The sequence below is a fragment of the Gavia stellata genome, chromosome 8, assembly GCF_030936135.1.
Source record: "Gavia stellata isolate bGavSte3 chromosome 8, bGavSte3.hap2, whole genome shotgun sequence".
In the NCBI taxonomy this organism is placed as follows: Eukaryota; Metazoa; Chordata; class Aves; order Gaviiformes; family Gaviidae; genus Gavia; species Gavia stellata.
In genome coordinates this window covers 28,035,710-28,055,510 of record NC_082601.1, presented here as the reverse complement: position 1 = coordinate 28,055,510, position 19,801 = coordinate 28,035,710, and the positions used below count along the sequence as shown (strand labels likewise).

General features: G+C 41.3%; 2 protein-coding genes across 3 annotated transcripts in view; both read right to left on the bottom strand.

The window, feature by feature from the left end:
* The window catches only part of PPP1R1C (protein phosphatase 1 regulatory inhibitor subunit 1C), a 52,729-nt gene extending 48,577 nt beyond the window's left edge, over positions 1 to 4,152 (bottom strand). The window contains 3 exon segments of the mRNA XM_059820671.1: positions 1,566 to 1,626; positions 3,902 to 4,026; positions 4,029 to 4,152. Coding sequence (XP_059676654.1) covers positions 1,566 to 1,626; positions 3,902 to 4,026; positions 4,029 to 4,152 — 310 coding nt within the window.
* A 9,436-nt stretch (positions 4,153 to 13,588) lies between these two features.
* The window catches only part of ITPRID2 (ITPR interacting domain containing 2), a 42,756-nt gene continuing 36,543 nt past the window's right edge, over positions 13,589 to 19,801 (bottom strand). For both annotated transcript variants that reach the window (XM_059820385.1, XM_059820386.1), the window contains 2 exons: positions 15,107 to 15,222; positions 13,589 to 14,697 (listed from right to left, as the gene is read on the bottom strand). In XM_059820385.1, coding sequence (XP_059676368.1) covers positions 15,112 to 15,222 — 111 coding nt within the window. In that variant the 3' untranslated portion in view covers positions 13,589 to 14,697; positions 15,107 to 15,111. The remainder of the gene's footprint in view (positions 14,698 to 15,106; positions 15,223 to 19,801) is intronic.

Genomic DNA, 19,801 nt, shown 5'->3' with positions numbered 1-19,801 from the left:
AAGATTATAATTTAACCAAGAATGCCTTCATTGATATTAGTTCCCAGTATCTAGTCAGAGGGGATAATATCTAAATGAATAAATAAGTGAAGAAGATAAATATACAAGTTCTTGGGCTTATATGGAAGTTGACTGATACTTGCAGCAATCCTGACTCATAATAAAAATGCTTTATTTAAAAATTTATTATGAACATTGCAGGAAAGGAGATAACAGACATGCACCACTTTGTTTACGGTAAAATTTCCTGTAAATTAAAGAGTTCTTATTCTCTGCTTGGTTTTGATTTGGTACTGTACCAAGTATCTGTTTATAAAAGGAAATATGACAGTACAAAGCGTACAAAGTGAATTGCAAAAGAGATTAACAGTCAAGGTGAATTTGCTTTAAATTAAGTCCTAGCAACACAGACACCGTAGATCCCATTAAGGTAAGGCAGGTCGGTCTAAGGCAGGTCTTTCATGCACCATTACTGAGAGCTGAACTGCCTGAAATTCAGGCCAGAAAGCCACTCCCCAAACGAGGGTTGGTGTTAGCCCCACAGCAAACTCACGGGTCACTCTCAGTGTCAAAAGAATATAACCTCAGCCACATGTCATGCTTCAACCTCCCTAATCTGTGGGCTGTGCTGCAATGATCTCAACCCCAAGAGCAGGGCTCTCTAAATGCTTTTTTCTGCACTTTCTGAGGAACTTCAGCTGCTGGTGATGTTAATCAGAAGTGGTGACCCTCAGCACAGTGCAGTGAGTAGAGATCCTAATAGAGCTAAGATGGTTTTTCTTTACTGAGGTGCCAGCGCATACAGTAATGACCTCAGAGACACATCAGTGAGAAAAAGCCTGAACTGCTTTTAAAAAAAGATTCAGGTGATGAAGAGATAAGGCAGAAAAAAAACGTTGCAGAGCACCATATAAAAGAAAAGTTTGATATAAAGTAGGTAGTGTGTTTCAAAGGGATTATGTCTCGAGGACTTTTTCCTGCAATCCATTTTTGCTGAGCTTTTTTGCTTATAGTACTTCCTAAACAGCTTATTAAAGAGTCTTTCTGAAGTCAAATTTATGTGACAAAGCATGTTGCAACCTCAAATCGTCCCATCCCACAGAAAACCTGGGAGGAGTCTTGGATGAAGATACTGTATTCACAGTTGGAAAGGAATCACAAGTTTCATCAGAAAACTAGAAAACAACCTGTTTTGCAGAAGCAATTCACCCTGATCTCTCTAGAGATCGAAAAACCAAGACTAGGACTTCATGGGTCTCCAAAGTATCCACCCAGGGAAAGAAAAGTTTTGTGGATGGAAGTTCTGGATCAGGGTCATATTCTCCTTGTACATATAACAAAAGATTTACATGGAGGATAAAATCCTGAAATTATTGACATTATCTGGAGGCCAAGAGTTACATGTATTCATGGGGTTTACTCCAAACTGTTCTAAGATCCATTATTTGATATGTGGTGCTACAAAATTAATGCTGGATTTTAAAAACCACGTAGTTAATAAAACCAATTTCCAGACAATCCTGTGTATACAAGTTCGATGGTTTAGAAGGTATGCTGGCACTTACCTGGGGGCACGTGTTCATTCATGATGACGAGCGATGCTGGTGTAGGCCTTCTTTTCCTGATCTGTAACATCCGTAAACCAAGGAAAGTCGTTAGGGTCCACCAACTGCCCCACGCCCAAAGCAAAGCAAAAAATCCATCTGGTGCACTCCTGAGTATAGACCAGGCAAAGTTAAAAAAGAAAATATTTAAAGAACAGCAGCAGGCCACTGTCTTACTGACTGCTCGTCTGGTCTGCCAGTGATCAGGGTCATGCTGCTGCTTGCCCATGGAAAGCAAGGCACAGGGAAGAGATTTCCAAAATACCTTTAGGATGTGCAATCACCTTGGATAAGTTTATGGACGTCTATTGCTGACATATATCAGTCATATCTTAAAATATTGACATTTACCTTTGCTTCGGGAAAATGGTAGCAGCAGTTTGTGAGCTTATGTGTGCAAATACCTAGTACTGTCATAGGTCTCACAAGTAATAGTTAATATTAATATTTTGTAAGTGCACTTGAGAGTTGATATTGCATGTATGCCTTCCAATGAATTTATAATATTTCTAAACTGTGGCCAGAGGTGTTACTACTGTTCTTTAACTAAAGAAAAACAATACTTATGACTTTCAAAAGATTATTTTCAGAGCACTGTATAATAGATCTTTACATATCAATATATGACCCTGAATTGTATGCAGTTATTCAGAGTTTATTTGGTTAAGTACTTTTGTTCCATTAACACTGGTTGAACTACATGATATTGGACTACCCTCCTATAATGCACACATTTGCATTGAAAGCTTTGTGTTGCTTCACTAAAACCTCCAGGCTATTGATATTCTATTGAATTTAAGAAAGGGACCAAGAGTATTTAAGCTAGAAACCATTCTGACACAAAACCTCAATGTCAGTGTGTTTGTTCTTTTTTAGTTGCTGAGCCAACATCTGTATTTAGCTGGGTTCAAATTTTGCTGTCAGAGGTGTAAATGGAAAATTACATCATCAGGGTTAATGGGTTTATTCCAGATTAACATAACTGTAGCTAACAACAGCATTTACTACTTTAGTTTCATCACACACCCACAGTGAAACTGTATAGCACTTGGAATTAAACTCACAACATGAAAAAAGGACTGTCCATAAATACTGGGCGGAATTTGGGCCACAGCATTTCAAAAGGCATTGGAATTCCGGGAAATCCTAATCCTATGGTTCTCACAGATTTCAGAAAAATTTCAGAACACATCCTACTTAAATTCATTGCAGGACTGTTCCATAAGGTATGGACATCTCACAGCTCAGAACTACTTATGGACAAAATTAAGACCTGCAGCAATTCTCCCCTGCACCCTTCTAGTATTTCTTCGTTCAGTGGTCACTCACAACTCATCATTTTCTGGCTGTCTTTTAAGAGACACGACACCAGAATATTCAGGAAACCAGACACCTCTCCTAAAGGTGCAAATAATTTTGTAGCTAATGGCGCAGAACTGTCAAGGTTATAATATTCCCCTGGTATCTTCTAAAACTAGACTTACCAAAATAGAAGCAAATGCCGAGAAGGACTTGCACTGCGAGAAATACACTGGGTCATCTAATTACAATTTACCCAGCTTTTCTCATAAGATTCCCTGTGTCCTTCTTTATGCGCATCTACGTGTATCTGTACACAGTAATAGATACCATTTCCTCCTTAGACATCTGTATTGCTCTATATATTATACATATGTGTATGTTTTGGGAGTGAGTCAAAACCTAAAATAGCACATAATTCCAACACGGACATAAGTCAGGCATATTTCTACACATATATATTTTTCAAATATGTAAAACACTGTAACAATGACATAAAGAAGACTGTATAAAATCATGAGAAATACAGGAGGTAACTGAAGTGATAACTATTGTGTACAACATAACTTTTATTTTCTCATGTTAAAATGAATAGTAAATAAGCTGTCTTCTGTGCAGTATTTCCATTAGGTACCTATTATCAGCTTCATATGTTGCTTTTATGTACAAATAGTATACTTTAGTTGATTTGTTGAGAATGCGTATTCATGTGAAGTGTATGTATTAGGGCACAAGCCCATTTATAGAAAAGGCACAACAAATATCTACTGAATAAACCTACCCAAGGTAAAGAAGCCTTATTCTGGCTAGAGGACATAACCTCCTCCCTCTTTGGGTGTATCCAGACATCGCTACAACCTCCAGAGCATTTAAGCTATAGTTACACTTATACAAGTTAGAAAAGCATTTAGGCCACAAGTATGACCTGTTCTCACTCCGTCTTGACCCCATTCCTACCCCATTCCCTCAAAACACCAAAAGAAACACGTCTTCCTTACCTGCTCAGCTGCCTCGGGATCTATTTGACTCTGAAACAGTGGCACAGCAAACTGTATTTTTTTAGGGCTGTTGGGCTCCATCGTGATGCTGAGGTGAGTCAGAGGAGAGAAGAGCCTGGAGCTGGAGACTTGGTCTGCGCCGCTCCCCGGGCGCCCTCCCCGCAGCCAGGCTGAGTGCTCCTCAGGAACCGCTGTAGCTCCCCACTTAGCACCGGAATCTGCGTGAGCTGAGCAACTCCCAGATTCCACATTCACAGAGATGCCCCTGGCTTGGCTATTCTCTTTTTTTTCCCCTCTCCCCTCTCTTCTGCAGTCCTTCAGATCCTCTCAGCACAAAGCTGAAAGGAACAATAAGCTAATTGTGTACCAGTTCACTTCTACTTATGCCAAGCATTCACTCAGAAGCTAATTGAAAATGCAATACTAGCATTGCATGGCCTGGAGCCCTGGGATTTGAAAAAGAGGATCTCTCCACCGTACATTACTAACTGGCTGCTCAGAAGTGCAATGCAAGCTCCCTCTGAGTATTGCTGATGGGCTCTTAATTATTGATGAACACAAATCAGGAAGTTTTCAGATTTTGGGGGTGGAGGTAGCAGGAGGGGTGGATACGCTAATTCCATCTCTGTTACAGTGTGCCAGAACTGCTTTCCTCTTCTCACGTATCAAACAATTGCCTTTGCTCTTTCAAATCCTTTTCTAAACCTCTTCCAGGAAGATTTTTGATGATGATGCTAAACAGATGCCTACACTTTCATGAAGCTTATCGGGTGTGCTAAGTGGGTTTGCACCTTAGGCTGAGTTTGCAGAATTAGACTGCGATCTCTTCTGGTGGGCTCCATCTCACATGATGTCAGATACTGAGAACATCCACATTTAAGCCATCTAGCAGGGCTCCCTCACACTAGACACATCAAAAGGCATTTCACCCTGTCCTGGTTAAGTGGAATATAGTGTTTACTGGAGATGACATTTTCTATTAACCCTAGAAAAAGTAAAGATGACTCGGACTAGTTACCTCACTTTTAGATGGCTAAAATTCAGATGGCCAAATCCTACTTCGGGGTACAAAATCTGTGCCTTCTTCCAAGATCAGGAAAAGAATTTGGTCAATCATGCCAATAGTACCCTTTGGTGAATATAATTGATATTCACTTTTCATTTCACCTTAATTCAAAAGAAGTGTATGAAATGATACACAGCAACCACTGACTTAACCTACCTCTTTTCTTAAAGCACCTGACCACTGCCAAGCAGGACAGCAGAGCTCCTGCAACAAAGGTGTGTTTGATGCCAAAACTGGATCCCCGCACAGAAAATGCCCTAGAGCCAGTTCAGCGGGCTATGCTGAAAGCTTAGCTCTATGCCAAAGAGCGTTGGGCCAATCTCCTGTTACACGCTACCAACAACTGGGAAGAAAGAGAAAATGAGGTACAGCAGGAAAACCCAGACTGGCCCAGCCCATCGCAGAATCAGCTTTACCTGGGATAAGGCTACCTGCAGAGAGAAAGTGCATTTTGGCCAGGTTTTTGGAGGGCCTGTGAACTCTCTCAAGAGGGAAGGGAAACAACCAGCCAGAACAAAGAGCAAACAGACAAAATTCAGAGGGAGGAGTAACAACTTGAGTCTGCCTCTGACAGGACTGCAGTAAGGAATCAGAGAAGCAGATGAATTCAGAGCTGAGGCTGGACATCACCAAAACTCAGAGGAATTTGAAAACACATTCTTGTTCAGGCCACTGAAAGCACTAAGGACTTCACAGTACATCACAGGTTTATTCAGAGTCGCTGAGTATTTTCCCACCTGTGCCAGTGGAGGAGGTGGGGAAGGAGCGGGGATCACGGTTAAGAACAATGCACAGGCCATACACAGCAGAATAAACCAGCAAGTCAGGGATGCAGTATTGTTTGGCTTTGATTTATACAACTGAAAGCACATTATCGGAATACCAGGGTATTTCTGACCAGAGGCAAGCACACTAGCTAGCTGGTTTATGGCTAGTTGGTTTATGAAGAACCCGATAAAGCTCGGGAGGTGAGAATACACTAAAAGTTAGAGACCCAGTTGACTCAATGATCAAAAATAACTTTCAGTGAGGGCTGAAATTTCCTTCCTCATCCAGATCAAAACTACTGTGTACCATAGTGGTTTCCAGCTGACGGCTAGTAGCTGGTGATTTCCCTGTTAGATTTATTGCGATAGTTTAGGTGGCATTAACTTAGAATGGCAGAACCACAGAAGAGTCCTGCTTGGAGGGAACTTCTGGAGATACCTGGTCCCACCTGCTGCTCGCAGCAGGGCCCGATCTCAGGTTACCCTGGGCCCTCTCAGGCTCAGTCCTGACTATTTTCAGTGCTAAGGTGAAATGCTCAGCTTCGTTTACCACAACAAATGAGAGAGATGCACAGAATAGTGGTGTTCAGTGTTTCATACAATCATTTTTAAGCCTTCACTATTCCTACAAAGACGAATCATAATTTGCTTCATAGTCTTCCACAGACACTTAGAGCCAGAGCGCAACTGCAGCAGTTCTGCTGGTACAACTAAGAGTCTAAGACACTAAAATAAGACACGCACACACCACTTTCACTAAGGACAATTAGAGAGCTGTTTTCAGGACAGTCTAATTATCCAATTTCACAAGTCCTTCATGAACAGACATGCCATTAACTTCAATGACAGCTTCAGACATAGAGGGTATACACAGGGATACACCTGGGCTGAGGACATACACGGGGATCTGAAGTTGTGGCTTTTCTCCGATAATTTTTCATACCTGAAAGAAAATAATTTTTGTTTTCTCAGTCCCAGATAACATAAGAAAAATGTTTCCCAGCTGCTTTGCTACTATATATATTAATAAATGGTATATTTTAAATATTGGTTTCTCTACAAAAAGACTGTTTGCCATAAAGTATCTATTATAGCTGTCTACAAAACTTCGTGTATTAAATTATACTACAATTACAGTGTATGTTACTGTATTACAGCAGCTATAATTCTCATTATAAAGGCTTAAAATTTCTCATGTTAATGATAAAGTCAGTTGAAAAAACACATTCAGATAGTGAAAAAATATTAAAACATTAAATGTTCAAAGGATTGTGGAGGTGTGTTTCAGCTCTAGATTGCGGGACATTGCAGTCTAAAGGAAACAAGTCTCAAAGTGTTGCGGGTAATAGTATCTGAGAAAAAAGCTCAATAGTCATATGAAGAAACAAACCAACAGAAGCACTTCTTGGCAGGTTCAGAAGGGAGCCAGACAACAGGGACAGGACAAGACAAGACACAAGGACGGATCCTTAATGGGGCTGCTACGCCTCAGAGAGAGGCCCACCGACAATGCGATGTGGAGATATTTGCCTCTGCAGCTCTCCTTTCTGTGCTTGTTTGGAGCTGGTGCCCAGCAATCTTCACGGGTACCAAAAGAGCAGAAGTATTTTTAAAATAGTATAAGAGGCATATTGCAGAGAGCACTCGGGTATAGCATTTCAGGATTACTACATCAGCTCACTCTTACACCTAATTTGCAGCACTAGATGTCTCCAGGCAAAGTGTGCTTGCATTTTCTATAGACTGCATCATAGTTGGGGGAAGAGCTAAAACGCATTTAAGTACTGCCAAATCCTTTTAGCTCATCTTCTGGTTTTAGTGCACTCCCCACAATGTTTCAAATTCCTTCATGATTCAGCTAAAACTATCATGGAAGAAAAAATAACAGTAACTGTCTACAATCTTTCCTTCCTATGTCATTCGCTAGGTTCTGGTGTGAAGTGCTGCTTTTTAATATATCCTACTGTAGTGATGAGCTATCAGAGTACTCAGGGCACAGTTCCTGCTTGAAATATTTTTCCTGTTGTGTTAGGGGAGATTTATTTATTTTTTTCCCAGCCAAAGACAGAGGCTGCTGGGAAGGGAATACAAGGGTCTCTGTCCTGCACTCTCCTTATACAGTTTCTGTTGTGGCTGTGAACTGCCTCAGCTTCTTTACTGTAGTCAGGGACCACTGCGGCATCAGCCTGGTGAGGAGAGGCGAGAGAGATGGAGCTGCTTGTGAAGCCAACCTACTTAAGGTTTTGGCTCCTAATTTCACCAGTGCAGATGCAGGGAAGCTTTCAGTTACAGTTCTCTGATCCACCAGGCTGCCTTCACAGAGCAACCACTTGGCTCGGAAGCGGCAGTCCTTCCAGCGTGTCTCTTGGACATAACTTTAATCCCCATTGTAGCCACTGATATGCGAGAACCTTAGCAAAGACATGTTGATCTGTGCTTTCCTCGGGCCCTCCCTCCATCTGAGACCTCTCCTCACACCAGCATCTCCTCAGCGCGCTGGTGGGCAGCCCCAGTGTCATCGGGGAAGAAATGCTGCAAAGCACATTGCTCCCAGCTGCTGCTCACTGGCTTTCTGCTGCAGAAAGGGAACTTGAGCGTGCCCCTTCCTTCTGCCCTTTTCTAACAAACTGACAAACATTTTTTTCACTGACTTTGTCCATACAGAGGCATCAGTTTGGCAGCTCTTGGTGTTGGTCATGGGCAGAAGGGAGGCAGAAAGTATGAACACTGGACATGGTCTTTGCTGTGTACACCATACCGTTCATGGACAGGTTTTTCTCTTGGGGCTCTACAACGGGCATTGCTTATAGGTGCTAAAATGACATGCAAGCCTTCCAAGAATAAACGACATATTCCAAATGACCCTGAAAGTTTCCTTTCCAAACAGCTAAATACACGTGTTGCCACCCTGAGGTGGCTCCCACTCAACCGCTGGAAACACAGTTTGCTATTTATATGCAGAAAATGCAAAGAATTTAAAATCTGCAAGGGTGGGAGAACATAGAGCAGATCACGTCTGTCTTGTGAGCAGTAAGTGCTGCTGCAGGCAGGTCAAGAAGAAGAACAGAAAGTCTTGTTGAGCAGCGACAGTCGGTGGGACATTCAGCGAGAGCTGTTGGCCTAGTAACCTAGCCCAAACTTCCATCACCAGTACCCATCCATCGAACACCAGGCTTGGACATGCTTATGTGCTAACTACATACACGGATTCATAAAGCCTAGATAAGTGAAAAATGCAGCTATTTTTAGTTATATGATCTTTTTAGTTGAGATGCTAATTCCTTAGCAGTATAATTTTAATCATAATCAGTTTAAAGTTACCTTTACCTGAGCACATAAGAACTGATACTATCTATACAAGTCTTCCTCTCCAGTCTATCAAGTAATGTACAGACATTTACTGGTAGGTGCTGTCCACTACTGTCCATAGAGTACACACATCCAAAACATAGGTAACAAGCCGGATTAATGGGACATAACCTGATTAGACAGTCAAAAGATCCATGTCTAATATGGACTATAGCTCAATAGTGCAGAAGCCAAAATTCTGGTACTGGTTTTAGGGAGGTATTTCAGCAGGAAGCCATGCTAGAATTTGCTTCCTTACCAAGAAGAGGGTAAATCTAATATACTTTTCAATAAACAGAACTACTGCTCCGTGAATAGGGACAAGCCAGGAGCCGAGGGCTACCCCAGTTCGGACCATGCCCTCTCTGCAGCCCCACGGGGCCTGAAGGCAGCAGCAGAGCTAGAAGGCATCACGCAAAATTATTCAGGGATGGCTTCAAACAAAAAACCTTCTCCATACAGGCTATGCTTAAATTGCGGAACTCATCGCCACAGGATGCTGTGGACACCAAAACTTTACACGAGCTAGAAGAGCAATTAGATACATTCATGGAAAAGAAATCCATCAAGGATACCACCGCTGGCCAGGAATCCCAGAGCCAGTGCCTGCTGAGAGCGGGAGGGCAGAGATGCTCCCCACGCTCCCCTCGGGCTATGCCCTTACCAAAGAGTAGCATTTGCTGTTGGCCACCGTGGGGGTGAAATCGAAGGGGCTGGACCTTTGGTTTCATCTGCTGTGGCTGCTCTTATGTTACCAACTGCAACAAAACTCCAAGCGTTTCATGAGCCTGCGCTGCTACGCTCCTTGTACTTAAGAATAATCAATCCCTTTGCTAAGCTTTTTTCCCCATCGCTTATGCCGGTGTGAAATTACACCTAGATGTAAATTTTCCTGCAGCCCCCCCAATAATAACAGCACCTAATTTATTAAGTACCTATTTAAAACCTGCATTGTTCAATCTTTAGTACAGGACATTGCCCTTCAAAATCACTTCCCCTGTCTTTATGATACTTTTAAAACAAAATGTAAAACCAAAGCTCAACACACAAAACTAAACAGAAATATTTTTGTAGACGTTTTCTTAAAAAATTGACTCTAAAACTCTCTAATATGTTGCAGCAAATAACCAATGGAAAACAGGACTACTTTAGAAAGTCAAAAAATGAGAAACTCTACATTATTATACAAAGACTCACAAATTTAGAAATACCTGTGAAAGCAGGTATCTGTACCAAACATTTCATGGTAAGCAGAACAGCTACTCACTCACTGAGGCAATTCTTGCTTTTCATCGTGCTGCCTTCTCATTGCTACCATTTAATTACATAACCGTTGTCCAGGCTTTCCCCTTTCACCCTGTCAAAAAAAAAGATGTTTCTGTGTATAATATTCACCATTTATGCAGAATTGCCTGATATACAAGCTATTTGGAATTATCAAGTTTTTTTTTTCTTTAAAAAAAAAAATTGTCATCTTCTATTGTTACAACTTTTATTATAAAAATATTGTGCATTTTTATTCTATGGCATGAGTATGAAGGATTACCATCACATCTAAAATCACATATGAAATATCAAAGTAAATTTGCATTATGCCAAGTTAATGAGTTTCTTCTTTTTCCTGAAAATCAAATCAGGTATTATTTTGATATTATCATGTTAATTGAGAAGAAAGTGTTGCATTGGACTGAAGCCATCTAACGAGCAGTTACTCTATTTTATGACATCATCCAAGTTTCAGAATTTTGGGATTGTTCCCTATTGAAAAAAAACCCTCCAAAAGAGAAATTTTCCAATAGTTTAGGCATGATTTTGTTTTACACGGCTAGTCATGGCCGAATTACTCCAAATTGGGCTCTTCTTCCCTCTCCCTAATCAGTGTCTTCCTGTGGCCAGTTTCACTGAAACAGATTCATCTGTGGTATAACCGAATTAAAATGTTCTGAGCTATGCTGTATTTCAAGTGTAAGCCATTTGCTCAGCAGTACGCAAAATCCAATGGCAGTACAATCGCTGCCCCTCAAGGCTCAGCAGAGTAATACTGGTGAGCATCAGTGGTTGGACTGCATCAGCAAGGCTTTAAATTCTCCCCTTACAAGAGACAGCAATCAGAGCAAACTGGTCCTTAGGAAATGCACAGCTTGGAGCATCTTGGGCATCACTTGCCTTCTAAAAGCAGGCTGCTAAGGGCTTGTACACCACACAATTTGAGAGAAATCGGAAGATGCAGGGCAGCCTTCCCTCTGTGAAGGTCGTGGTCAGCAAAAGTGCCTGAAAGAGCTTCAAGAGCCCATCAGAGGTTTCTGTAGGGCCAGGGCCACATCGAGCCCTCTCTCCAAACAGCATTGCAGAAACTACCAGCAGCAGGAGCCTCTCCTCCTGTGTACTCACCCCCGGACATGTAGCTGGGTCCGTGGCCATCCTTGGTTCTTTCCTTTTCAGGGCTCACACACTCGCAGGCACCGCAGCACTAACCCAAGCGGTGCGGGGGGCTGCTCCCACCTTTCCAGCTATTGTCTCCTGCTGCCCAGTGCTGAGACGTCTCCACATCATTTCAGCAGAGGTCATTTTTTTAGCTTTTTGCTGCAACAATGGGGGCTAGAAACATGCTTTTACTCACCTTAAAAAAAACCCATTAAAAAACCCCCTCCAAGTACTAGGCCCCCAAACCCCTGCCTGATTTGAGCTGTGCCATAGGCACGTATTGCTCTGCACAGGCTAAAGACAAGTCTATTTTGCTACGAACAGGGCTGTAGCTGTCCTGGACCCACAGAAAACAACTAGCTCTTAGGGTTTCCAAAATACAGCCCGTGGCTTTATATTCCTGCAGCCAACTGGCAGCTACAAAGACCACTATCACAGTGAAGTTTAGAAAAGCATCCAAATTATCTCTGGCATTACTGCCGGCTTTATTCACAGCAAATTTGATTGACCAATATTTATCAGCCACTAATAAAGCTGTTTTAATCTGCATAGAATTCATATCAAATTGCAGGCTGGCAGAAAAAAAGACAATAGTAATTTGTAAGGGAAGTAGCAGTTTCAATCATTAAACAAAAGAAAAACCATCCACGCTCAGAAAATCATTACAGCTGAATTGACATTACTAAAGGGCAAGCCACCCAGGTTAGGCATGTGTCCAATAATAATAATGGCTGTTCCTAAGGCACAAGCAGAATTGTCAATAGAGGTTGATACCAGTTCAGCTTAACTTACATGACAGCAGTGTACTACAATTTCATTTTTTTTTTAAACAGGAGTTTATAGACATTCCTATATCTAGATAAATGTCACTCAGAAAAGATTAGCTGGAAGTGTCTTTAAGAATGGCAAAAATCTGTTACCAGGATTATGGAAAAATAGGTGCTTGTATATTCATTAGTTTCCGTACAGTTTTTAGAAATGTAATTCTGGAATGTCTTTATTTTAAATTCTGCCAGAACCTCACAAATCTGCCTTTCATCAGCTGGATAAAAAATTGGCACTATTTTTCATTTCTCAGGATATATTAAACGTTACAGTCTGCGTTGCTGAGATCAAAGGTTCTTACAAGCTGTGAGCTGAAGCGCCCCAGACACTCCGGGATGTTACCTACAAGTGACTTTTCCCACCAGAGTGGCGAGGAGCCAGGCTGCCACACCCGTGGAGGATGCTGCTGGCAGCCGCTGCTCGACGTCCGTCGGCTCCTGAACTGCTTTCCTCCATCGCTCCGTGAGAGCCACAGTTGCCACCTTTCTTGGAACACCACTTGGAGTAGTAAGCAGGCACAGGACCTACGGTAACGGTCAAGTGTGCTAATTAATCTGGCTGGGGGACAAGGGGAGCATCTGCTGCTGCAATTATTTGAGTAGGTTTTGGGTTTGCGCATTTGCGAAGGAAGGTTGCAGGCACTCAGGTCTGGCTGGTTACTCTCCAGTGGCATTCTGGAATGGAAATGTGTACTCATGCAAGCTGCAAAGGAAAGCAGAAACTACTACAGCTTACCACCTCATACGGATTGCCATGCGTAAGTGATGTCGGAGTTTATATTTCAACTTTTAAACATGTAGGATGAGGTTTTCAAGAAAACTCTGTCTCTACTCACAGGGACAAACTCTGAAGTGAGGTCAAGACCAACCAAATTCTTGGAGCCCCAACAGGAGCCAACAACTTTAAGAGTTTGGTTTTAAGTGCCATCATTTCTCTCAAATTTACATCTCACATTTCCTAAGCATATATGTTCCCCTGAACATTTGAAAGCTTTTGGAAACCCAAGTCCTGAGTTTTCCTACTGTTCTCCATTCTGTGTACTATTTGATCAAATCTATGTTACTTATTTTCCTTAAGAGTAAACCATGCATAATGAAAAACACTGACTCAGATTATAGGCAAAATAAATATTTTATTGGTTTAATATACACCTTTTTTTTTTTTTTTAGGAAATCAGCCCTTGTGTGTCTTCCTAACACAATTTAAAATCTTATAAACTTTTTCATATAATATTGTTATATTTGAAACTATTTTTGATTAAAGACCTTGACATAGTGTAAAGAGTTTTAGTAGATGGAAATGGCAAAGGAGTAAAGAGATTCCAAGGACAGTAAAAAGGGATATTACATATCCATTAAAAGTCTATTTGACCACATAAAACCTCCAATGACTTCCAATTTGCTCCACTGGAACAAATGCATGTTCACCAGGCTAACTGAAAATACACTCAGTGAGGGATGGGAAACGAAAAGAGATTTTTTCCATTTTCACCATTATACAAGCAAGGTCATTCACCCATTCCAAGTTGCACATCCTAACTGCTTTCAGAAGATCAGTACTTTTATTGCATTTTGGTTAATATGAAGCAGAAGAGAACTTCTCATGCTATGGCTGAGAGCAGTCAACACAAAGACAAAAAACAGTGCTTAAAATAAGGCACTTTTCTATAGAGGGATGGGCAAATGGTAAGGAAGCAAATAAAATTAGTTAAAAGTTGTCTTCTACACAAAGATAAGGCTTTCAGTGTCAGAACTTTAAGTAGTTTTAAGTAACCTCATGTCATTCTACCACTCTGCTAATAGTAACCGCCCCAAGAATTAACAGCAATTTTTACATCAGGATTTTTTCCTTCTTTTGAAGTGGTACTAAGTAACAGCAGTGGAAACCATTATTGGTTGTTTCAAGCTCTTAAAGTGGATCAGTTATTGCACAATAAATACCTCACAGAGGTCAGTGTTTTGGGGGAGTTTTTTGTTGTGGTTTTTTTTTTTTTTAAAAAAAAAGCTAGGCTGAACGCGTGTGTGTTATTTATAAATTGGTTATGTCTGGAAATCTTCAAGTTTCATGATACATCATTAAACAAAGAAATGAGCTACATAAAAATTTACAACAGGGACATACAAATAAATACAAAACCTTTCAGAGAGCCACAGTTTTGTTGCTGCTTTAAGTAAAGTAATGAATTAGTTAAAGTGTCTAAGTCTTTATAGATGAACTCAGGAAAGGTACACATCACAAAACCAAGCGACGAATACAGTAGCCTATCTCAGCAGCTTTAATGTCTCCTGAAGCAAAAATAATTCAACACTTTCGCCAGTGTACGCCGCTCAAAGCAGAATCCCACAGCATTTTGGACTACATCCAACCTTACAGAAAACAAAAAGCAAGACGAATATCTAAATTAGATTTTTGGAAGTCTGCTTGTTATGCTTAAGTATGTATTTTGATAATACACATATCTAAGGCAGGTAAACTACAGAAATGCTCTCGCATGATGCATTCACATGTGAAGTCATCATGGAGCACATCAAAACTAAAAATCAAGGACCACTGCATGAAAGCTCACAACAGAATGGGCCAAACTATAAACCAGCTGATTTTCCAAAGCTATCCAGGATTATCAGTTTCCTTTGTATTTAATGGACTTCCATTTTGATCACTTATGTTTCAAAGGGAAAACGCAAACAAAGCAAGGTTTAAGTTAACAATGATATTTCATATGACCAAAGAAATAAAACCTGATTGTGGCAGTTTGCCAAAGCCTACCTATCGTACCTGTTTCATGGCTGCGTATCTTGGTTTGCAGTTGCAGATCTGCTTTGGGGTGATACAGCTGCTAACAATCCACTTACTATTTCTCGTCTTATTTCACCAACAATAGATTCCTTGATCTGAAAGGGATTAGCCAAAGTTTTAAGGTCAGTAAGTTACATAACCAACGGATAAAACTAAATGATATTGCAGATATGTTTGACATTATTGACATATGAAAATGTACAATACCAAAAAGTCAGCTTCCAAAAAAGTGCAAATGGAAAAATATAAGAGGGTTTCTCTTGGAAAAATAACTAAGTAATTTTAAAGTTCTTGCAAATCGTATAAATGCAAACCAAAGTAGTTTTATTTTTCCAGATGGTAAATATATCTGTGTTTTACACTTAGGACTACTGGGTTTATGTTACGAAAAAATACATTTTGACTGTGCTAAAGTTCTGAAAATGGCATTTCAGGATATACACATCAAAAGCACCCCAAATGCACCACTTTTTGACAAAAATGGATTACGCAGTAGGAAAGGTCCCAGTCTATGAACATGAGTTGCTGTTTACATACAGATTAAAAGGAGACGAATCCTAATTACATACTTTCACCAGCAAAGACAAACAGAGAACTTTAACTGTTGCTCACATCATCAGTTGGCCCCTGGGATATGATCTATGCCAGCAAAGACTATTTTTCACAGGATTGTGACAAAGCAGTTACCCATTAAGTTTTACATAAAACAAACCCAGGAGTTACTACTAGCAGGCACCTGAGTGTGGCTAAGCTAGAACAAAGAACAGAGCATTGATGGCTACAGTACAGGAAAAGGAGAAAAGGAGGCAAAACCCAGTTTCACAACAGCATATTATGCCAGAAAGGAGCAGGGCATGACAAAGAAAAGTAACACAGGCTGCCCGCAAGTACAAGAAACCTTTGGCACCATCTCATTTTTTGCATGGTCTTCACTTGGGGAAGCACTAACAAGTCAGATGTGGTTCCAAGGACAGGGGATGACGACGATGACGGTGAGACAGTGCAGGGGGGTAAGAGCCAGAGCCTGGATGCCGGGGTCACTGTCGGAAGCACTCATCAGTCCAGTTAAGCAAAACAGTTTTCTTTTTCTTATGAAAAGGCCAAGTAATTTCCTGGCACAAATAACTGATCTTAGACTAAAGAAAATACTGTTCATAGTGTCATTTCAAAGTAACTTTCAAATGCCTGAGTAGCGGTAATGAACGTGAGACTCGATGCCAGAAAAAAAGCCCAAATTTCTAATGCCAGTTTTGCCAGTAACAAATCCCTTCATGTTCTGATTCCCCACCAATGCCATGGGAATAATATTTACTCAAACCCAGCCCTCCCAATGGCCTTGCCATGTTTGCATAGCCCTGTCATCATGTCGATGATGATCTTGCAATTATTCTTGTAAGTCTCCTCTTTTCCTGGTGCGTCAAAAGGATTAACCAACAACGTCAGAAGAGTGGCAGCAGCATTAGCAACAGGTTATTTATCCCTTGTTCTCACTGGCAAGCAATTCAATCCCTAAACCATTAGTGGCAAAGTTCCTTGTTTCGTTACTACTTTGCATCAAGCAGAAATTCAGAGACTATATTATTGGGAAACAGGTTTCCAGTTGGGTTGTTTGCTGATTAACTGACAAAAGAAAAGCCAGTGTGTCACAGGACCTGGCTTACCAAGGGCCGCAAGTCCCGAGGATGTCTATGCCAATGCACACACAGATGTACAAAGTTTTAGGACCACTGTCAATGCAGTAAGGGCTTTGGGATTTAGAAATGCTGGCACAGGGAAACAGCACCCTGGCCATCTGGCAGGCCACTGTCATAAGAGAGCCCTGCGCTGCTCTCTCCGCTTTCCTTCTCCAGTATCACATCGGGTGGGTCTGCGAGTATGCTACAGAACAGTCATTCTGTGCCCTTCCCTCGCCGGATAGACAAAAATAAACCTCAGTTTCCAAAGAAAACTGATAAAAGCTTCCCAAATTAGCAAGTAAATGGTCTAGTATGACAGACAGTCTTGTGGCGAGGCGGAGACTGGAAGGGAAGTGGCTCCTGTTCTATTCTCAGCTTTTCCAGCAACTTCTGGCTTGACCTTGGTGGATCACACTTAGGCCCTCTGCCTCTCACCTTCCCACCCGGACGACAACAAGGCCACCCTCTGTTTCTTCTTTTCACTGCCACTGCTTCCCCCCCTCCTTTCCAGACTCATCAAGGTCATTCCTGCATGGCAAGCACAGCATCGATTCCTGTGGTGACTCAGTCCCGTGCGTGTGTTATGACAATTGCTAATGTTTGCCTTTTTCATTACAAACAATTTAGGGCAAGGTGCACCTTCCATTTACTCTGCAGAGGGCACAGGCTGCTGCCAAGGCTTCCTCCGTGCAAAAGACAGATGCAGTCAATGAATGCTCCACCAGTATTTTTAGCAGCTGAATGAAAAATTGATCATTTGAAAGAGGAGAGAACCCACTCATTTATGGTGCATATACTACATCGATACAACACTAATATTCAATATTGCATTAATAACACAGTACTGCATTCATAGATAGTTTTACTACAGTAAACCAGTGATCTTTCTCCTTGTGAAAGAATTACTATTACTGTAATATTATGTTGCTGCTAAATAATGAACAGATTGAGAGTGAAACGTGCCGCAGAGGCAATTCTGGAGATGGGTGTTCTTCACCTACTGATGGAAAATGGGCATGAGGCTTTCACAGTCCTCATACTCCTGATCTGAGGTACATTTTCTGTAATTAAAAGAATTATTTTCTACTCTATTTTCTTCTTCTGCCACTTCTTCACGGCAGCAGCTGCTGAGTTTTTATGCTCAAGAGAGTAAGATGAGGTAGTAAGATGAGGAACCCAACACCTGCACAAGGGAAGTATGAACAACCAACAGACATTTTTGATCAATGCTGAGCTAACATGGATTTGAATGGAAAATGGAAAAGGGAAGATTCTCTATCCAACCACCTCTCTGTCTCATAAAGACCCATTACAGCCTCTTAAAACAGATGTTGACAGGAAAATCATACATTTCTTTAATGTATGACTTCATTAAATGTCATTTACAATGGAGAACTGTTAGCAAAAGCAAAACCTGTATTGCTCTTAAGCAGAAAGCTTTTTAAACTATCACATTTATTAAACTGCAGAAGAGCAGAGTGAGAGGGCCTGGTGGCACTCCTAGTGACACTGTGACCTACGAGTCAAGCAATAAGTGCTTCATGTGACACTCCAGTGCAAGTCAGGCTGTATTTTCACCAAAACAAGAGGGCCGCTGTTTGGCGTTTTAACATTTCACATTGTTGAATGCTTTTCTGTGGGAGTTAGTCCATTAACACTAAACACCATGGGCTTTTTTAATGCCAGCAAATAGTTACAGGTCAAAGCTCACATGTGTTAGAACCCACCCAGGCATATTCTGAAACACTGCCTGACTTTTCTTTCCCCAACGCAAGGTCACGCAGCTACAGAGAATGGGAGGAATAAGCAAGGGTTTAACATTTGTGAGTGCATACATCAAGAATGCATCCTACCAGATTTCTTTCTTTTGACAACAAAACTGAAATTCCTTTGCTAACAACAGGGCTACTTAAGGAAGACACATTTCAATTTATGCTCTGTTTTAGCTCTTATGAAATACAAAAGATTCTCCTGACCAGTATTTAATAGCATTTCCAGCTCTGCAAGAACTACCAGGTGTTGAGGAGAGAGAATGACCGTTGAACTTTGAGCCAATGCATCTTCAGTCTGACCTGCAAAACTTCTCATGCTGAGAATCAGAGTTGATCCGAAACAGGCTGCCAATGAAGTTAAACTGAGGGACAATGTCTCTGTGTGCTCAAACATTTATGAAGTGAGTCAGGCTCAGTTATTTGCTGACTACCCATCTTTGAATAGCAGCCTCTCAGTTCAGTGCGGATTCTTTCAGCATTACAACGTCCTCAGTGCCACACAACCCAAAGAACAATCTCTGTGCAAACAGTACACATCTTTATTTGCTATCAATTAATGAAGTTAAAGAGGAACTTTCACACAGGCTAACCTCAGAGAAAACATTTACTGAAATAACTCTGTACTTTGACTCCAGCTCCCTTTATTGTCTCTGCTGCTTTTACAGTATGTTTGAATTACAGCTCTCTCCTTCCTCTCTCAGTTTCTCCTTTAGCACACCCCCGCCGAGACCATTCCTCTGACACGCAGGTTTTTATAGAAGGACTGGATACACATGCAATATCCTGGCTTCACTTCAGAATCAGCAGCAAAGTGCAAGGCGTGATAAATATCTCATGTGCAAGTCTTTTCTGAGCATTAGGCAAGGAACCCCTTTAAAAAGGCATGAAAGCAAAAAAACAGACCAGAAGGAGAGTGAATTTGTAATGTCTGGGAGTATTTCATGACATCTCCAAAACAAGCCCTTTCCCAAGACTCCTTCCAACTCTAGCTACTTTAGGGAAGATGGCAGCAGGAGGGTGGCAGGGTGTAAAGACATTAAAAAATTGAATGCTTGCCCCCCTGCCTCATTCATTCCTTTGCTTTCAAAGTAGAGGTGTAAAGTTGTAGCATCACAAGCTCCACTGTAAAGATCAGTGACGGCCAGAAGGTGTTCAGCTCCTAATCCTGAGCACAGTAATGATGAGGTCGTTGGTCTGGTGGTACCTCTCCACGAGCTGACTGCGGT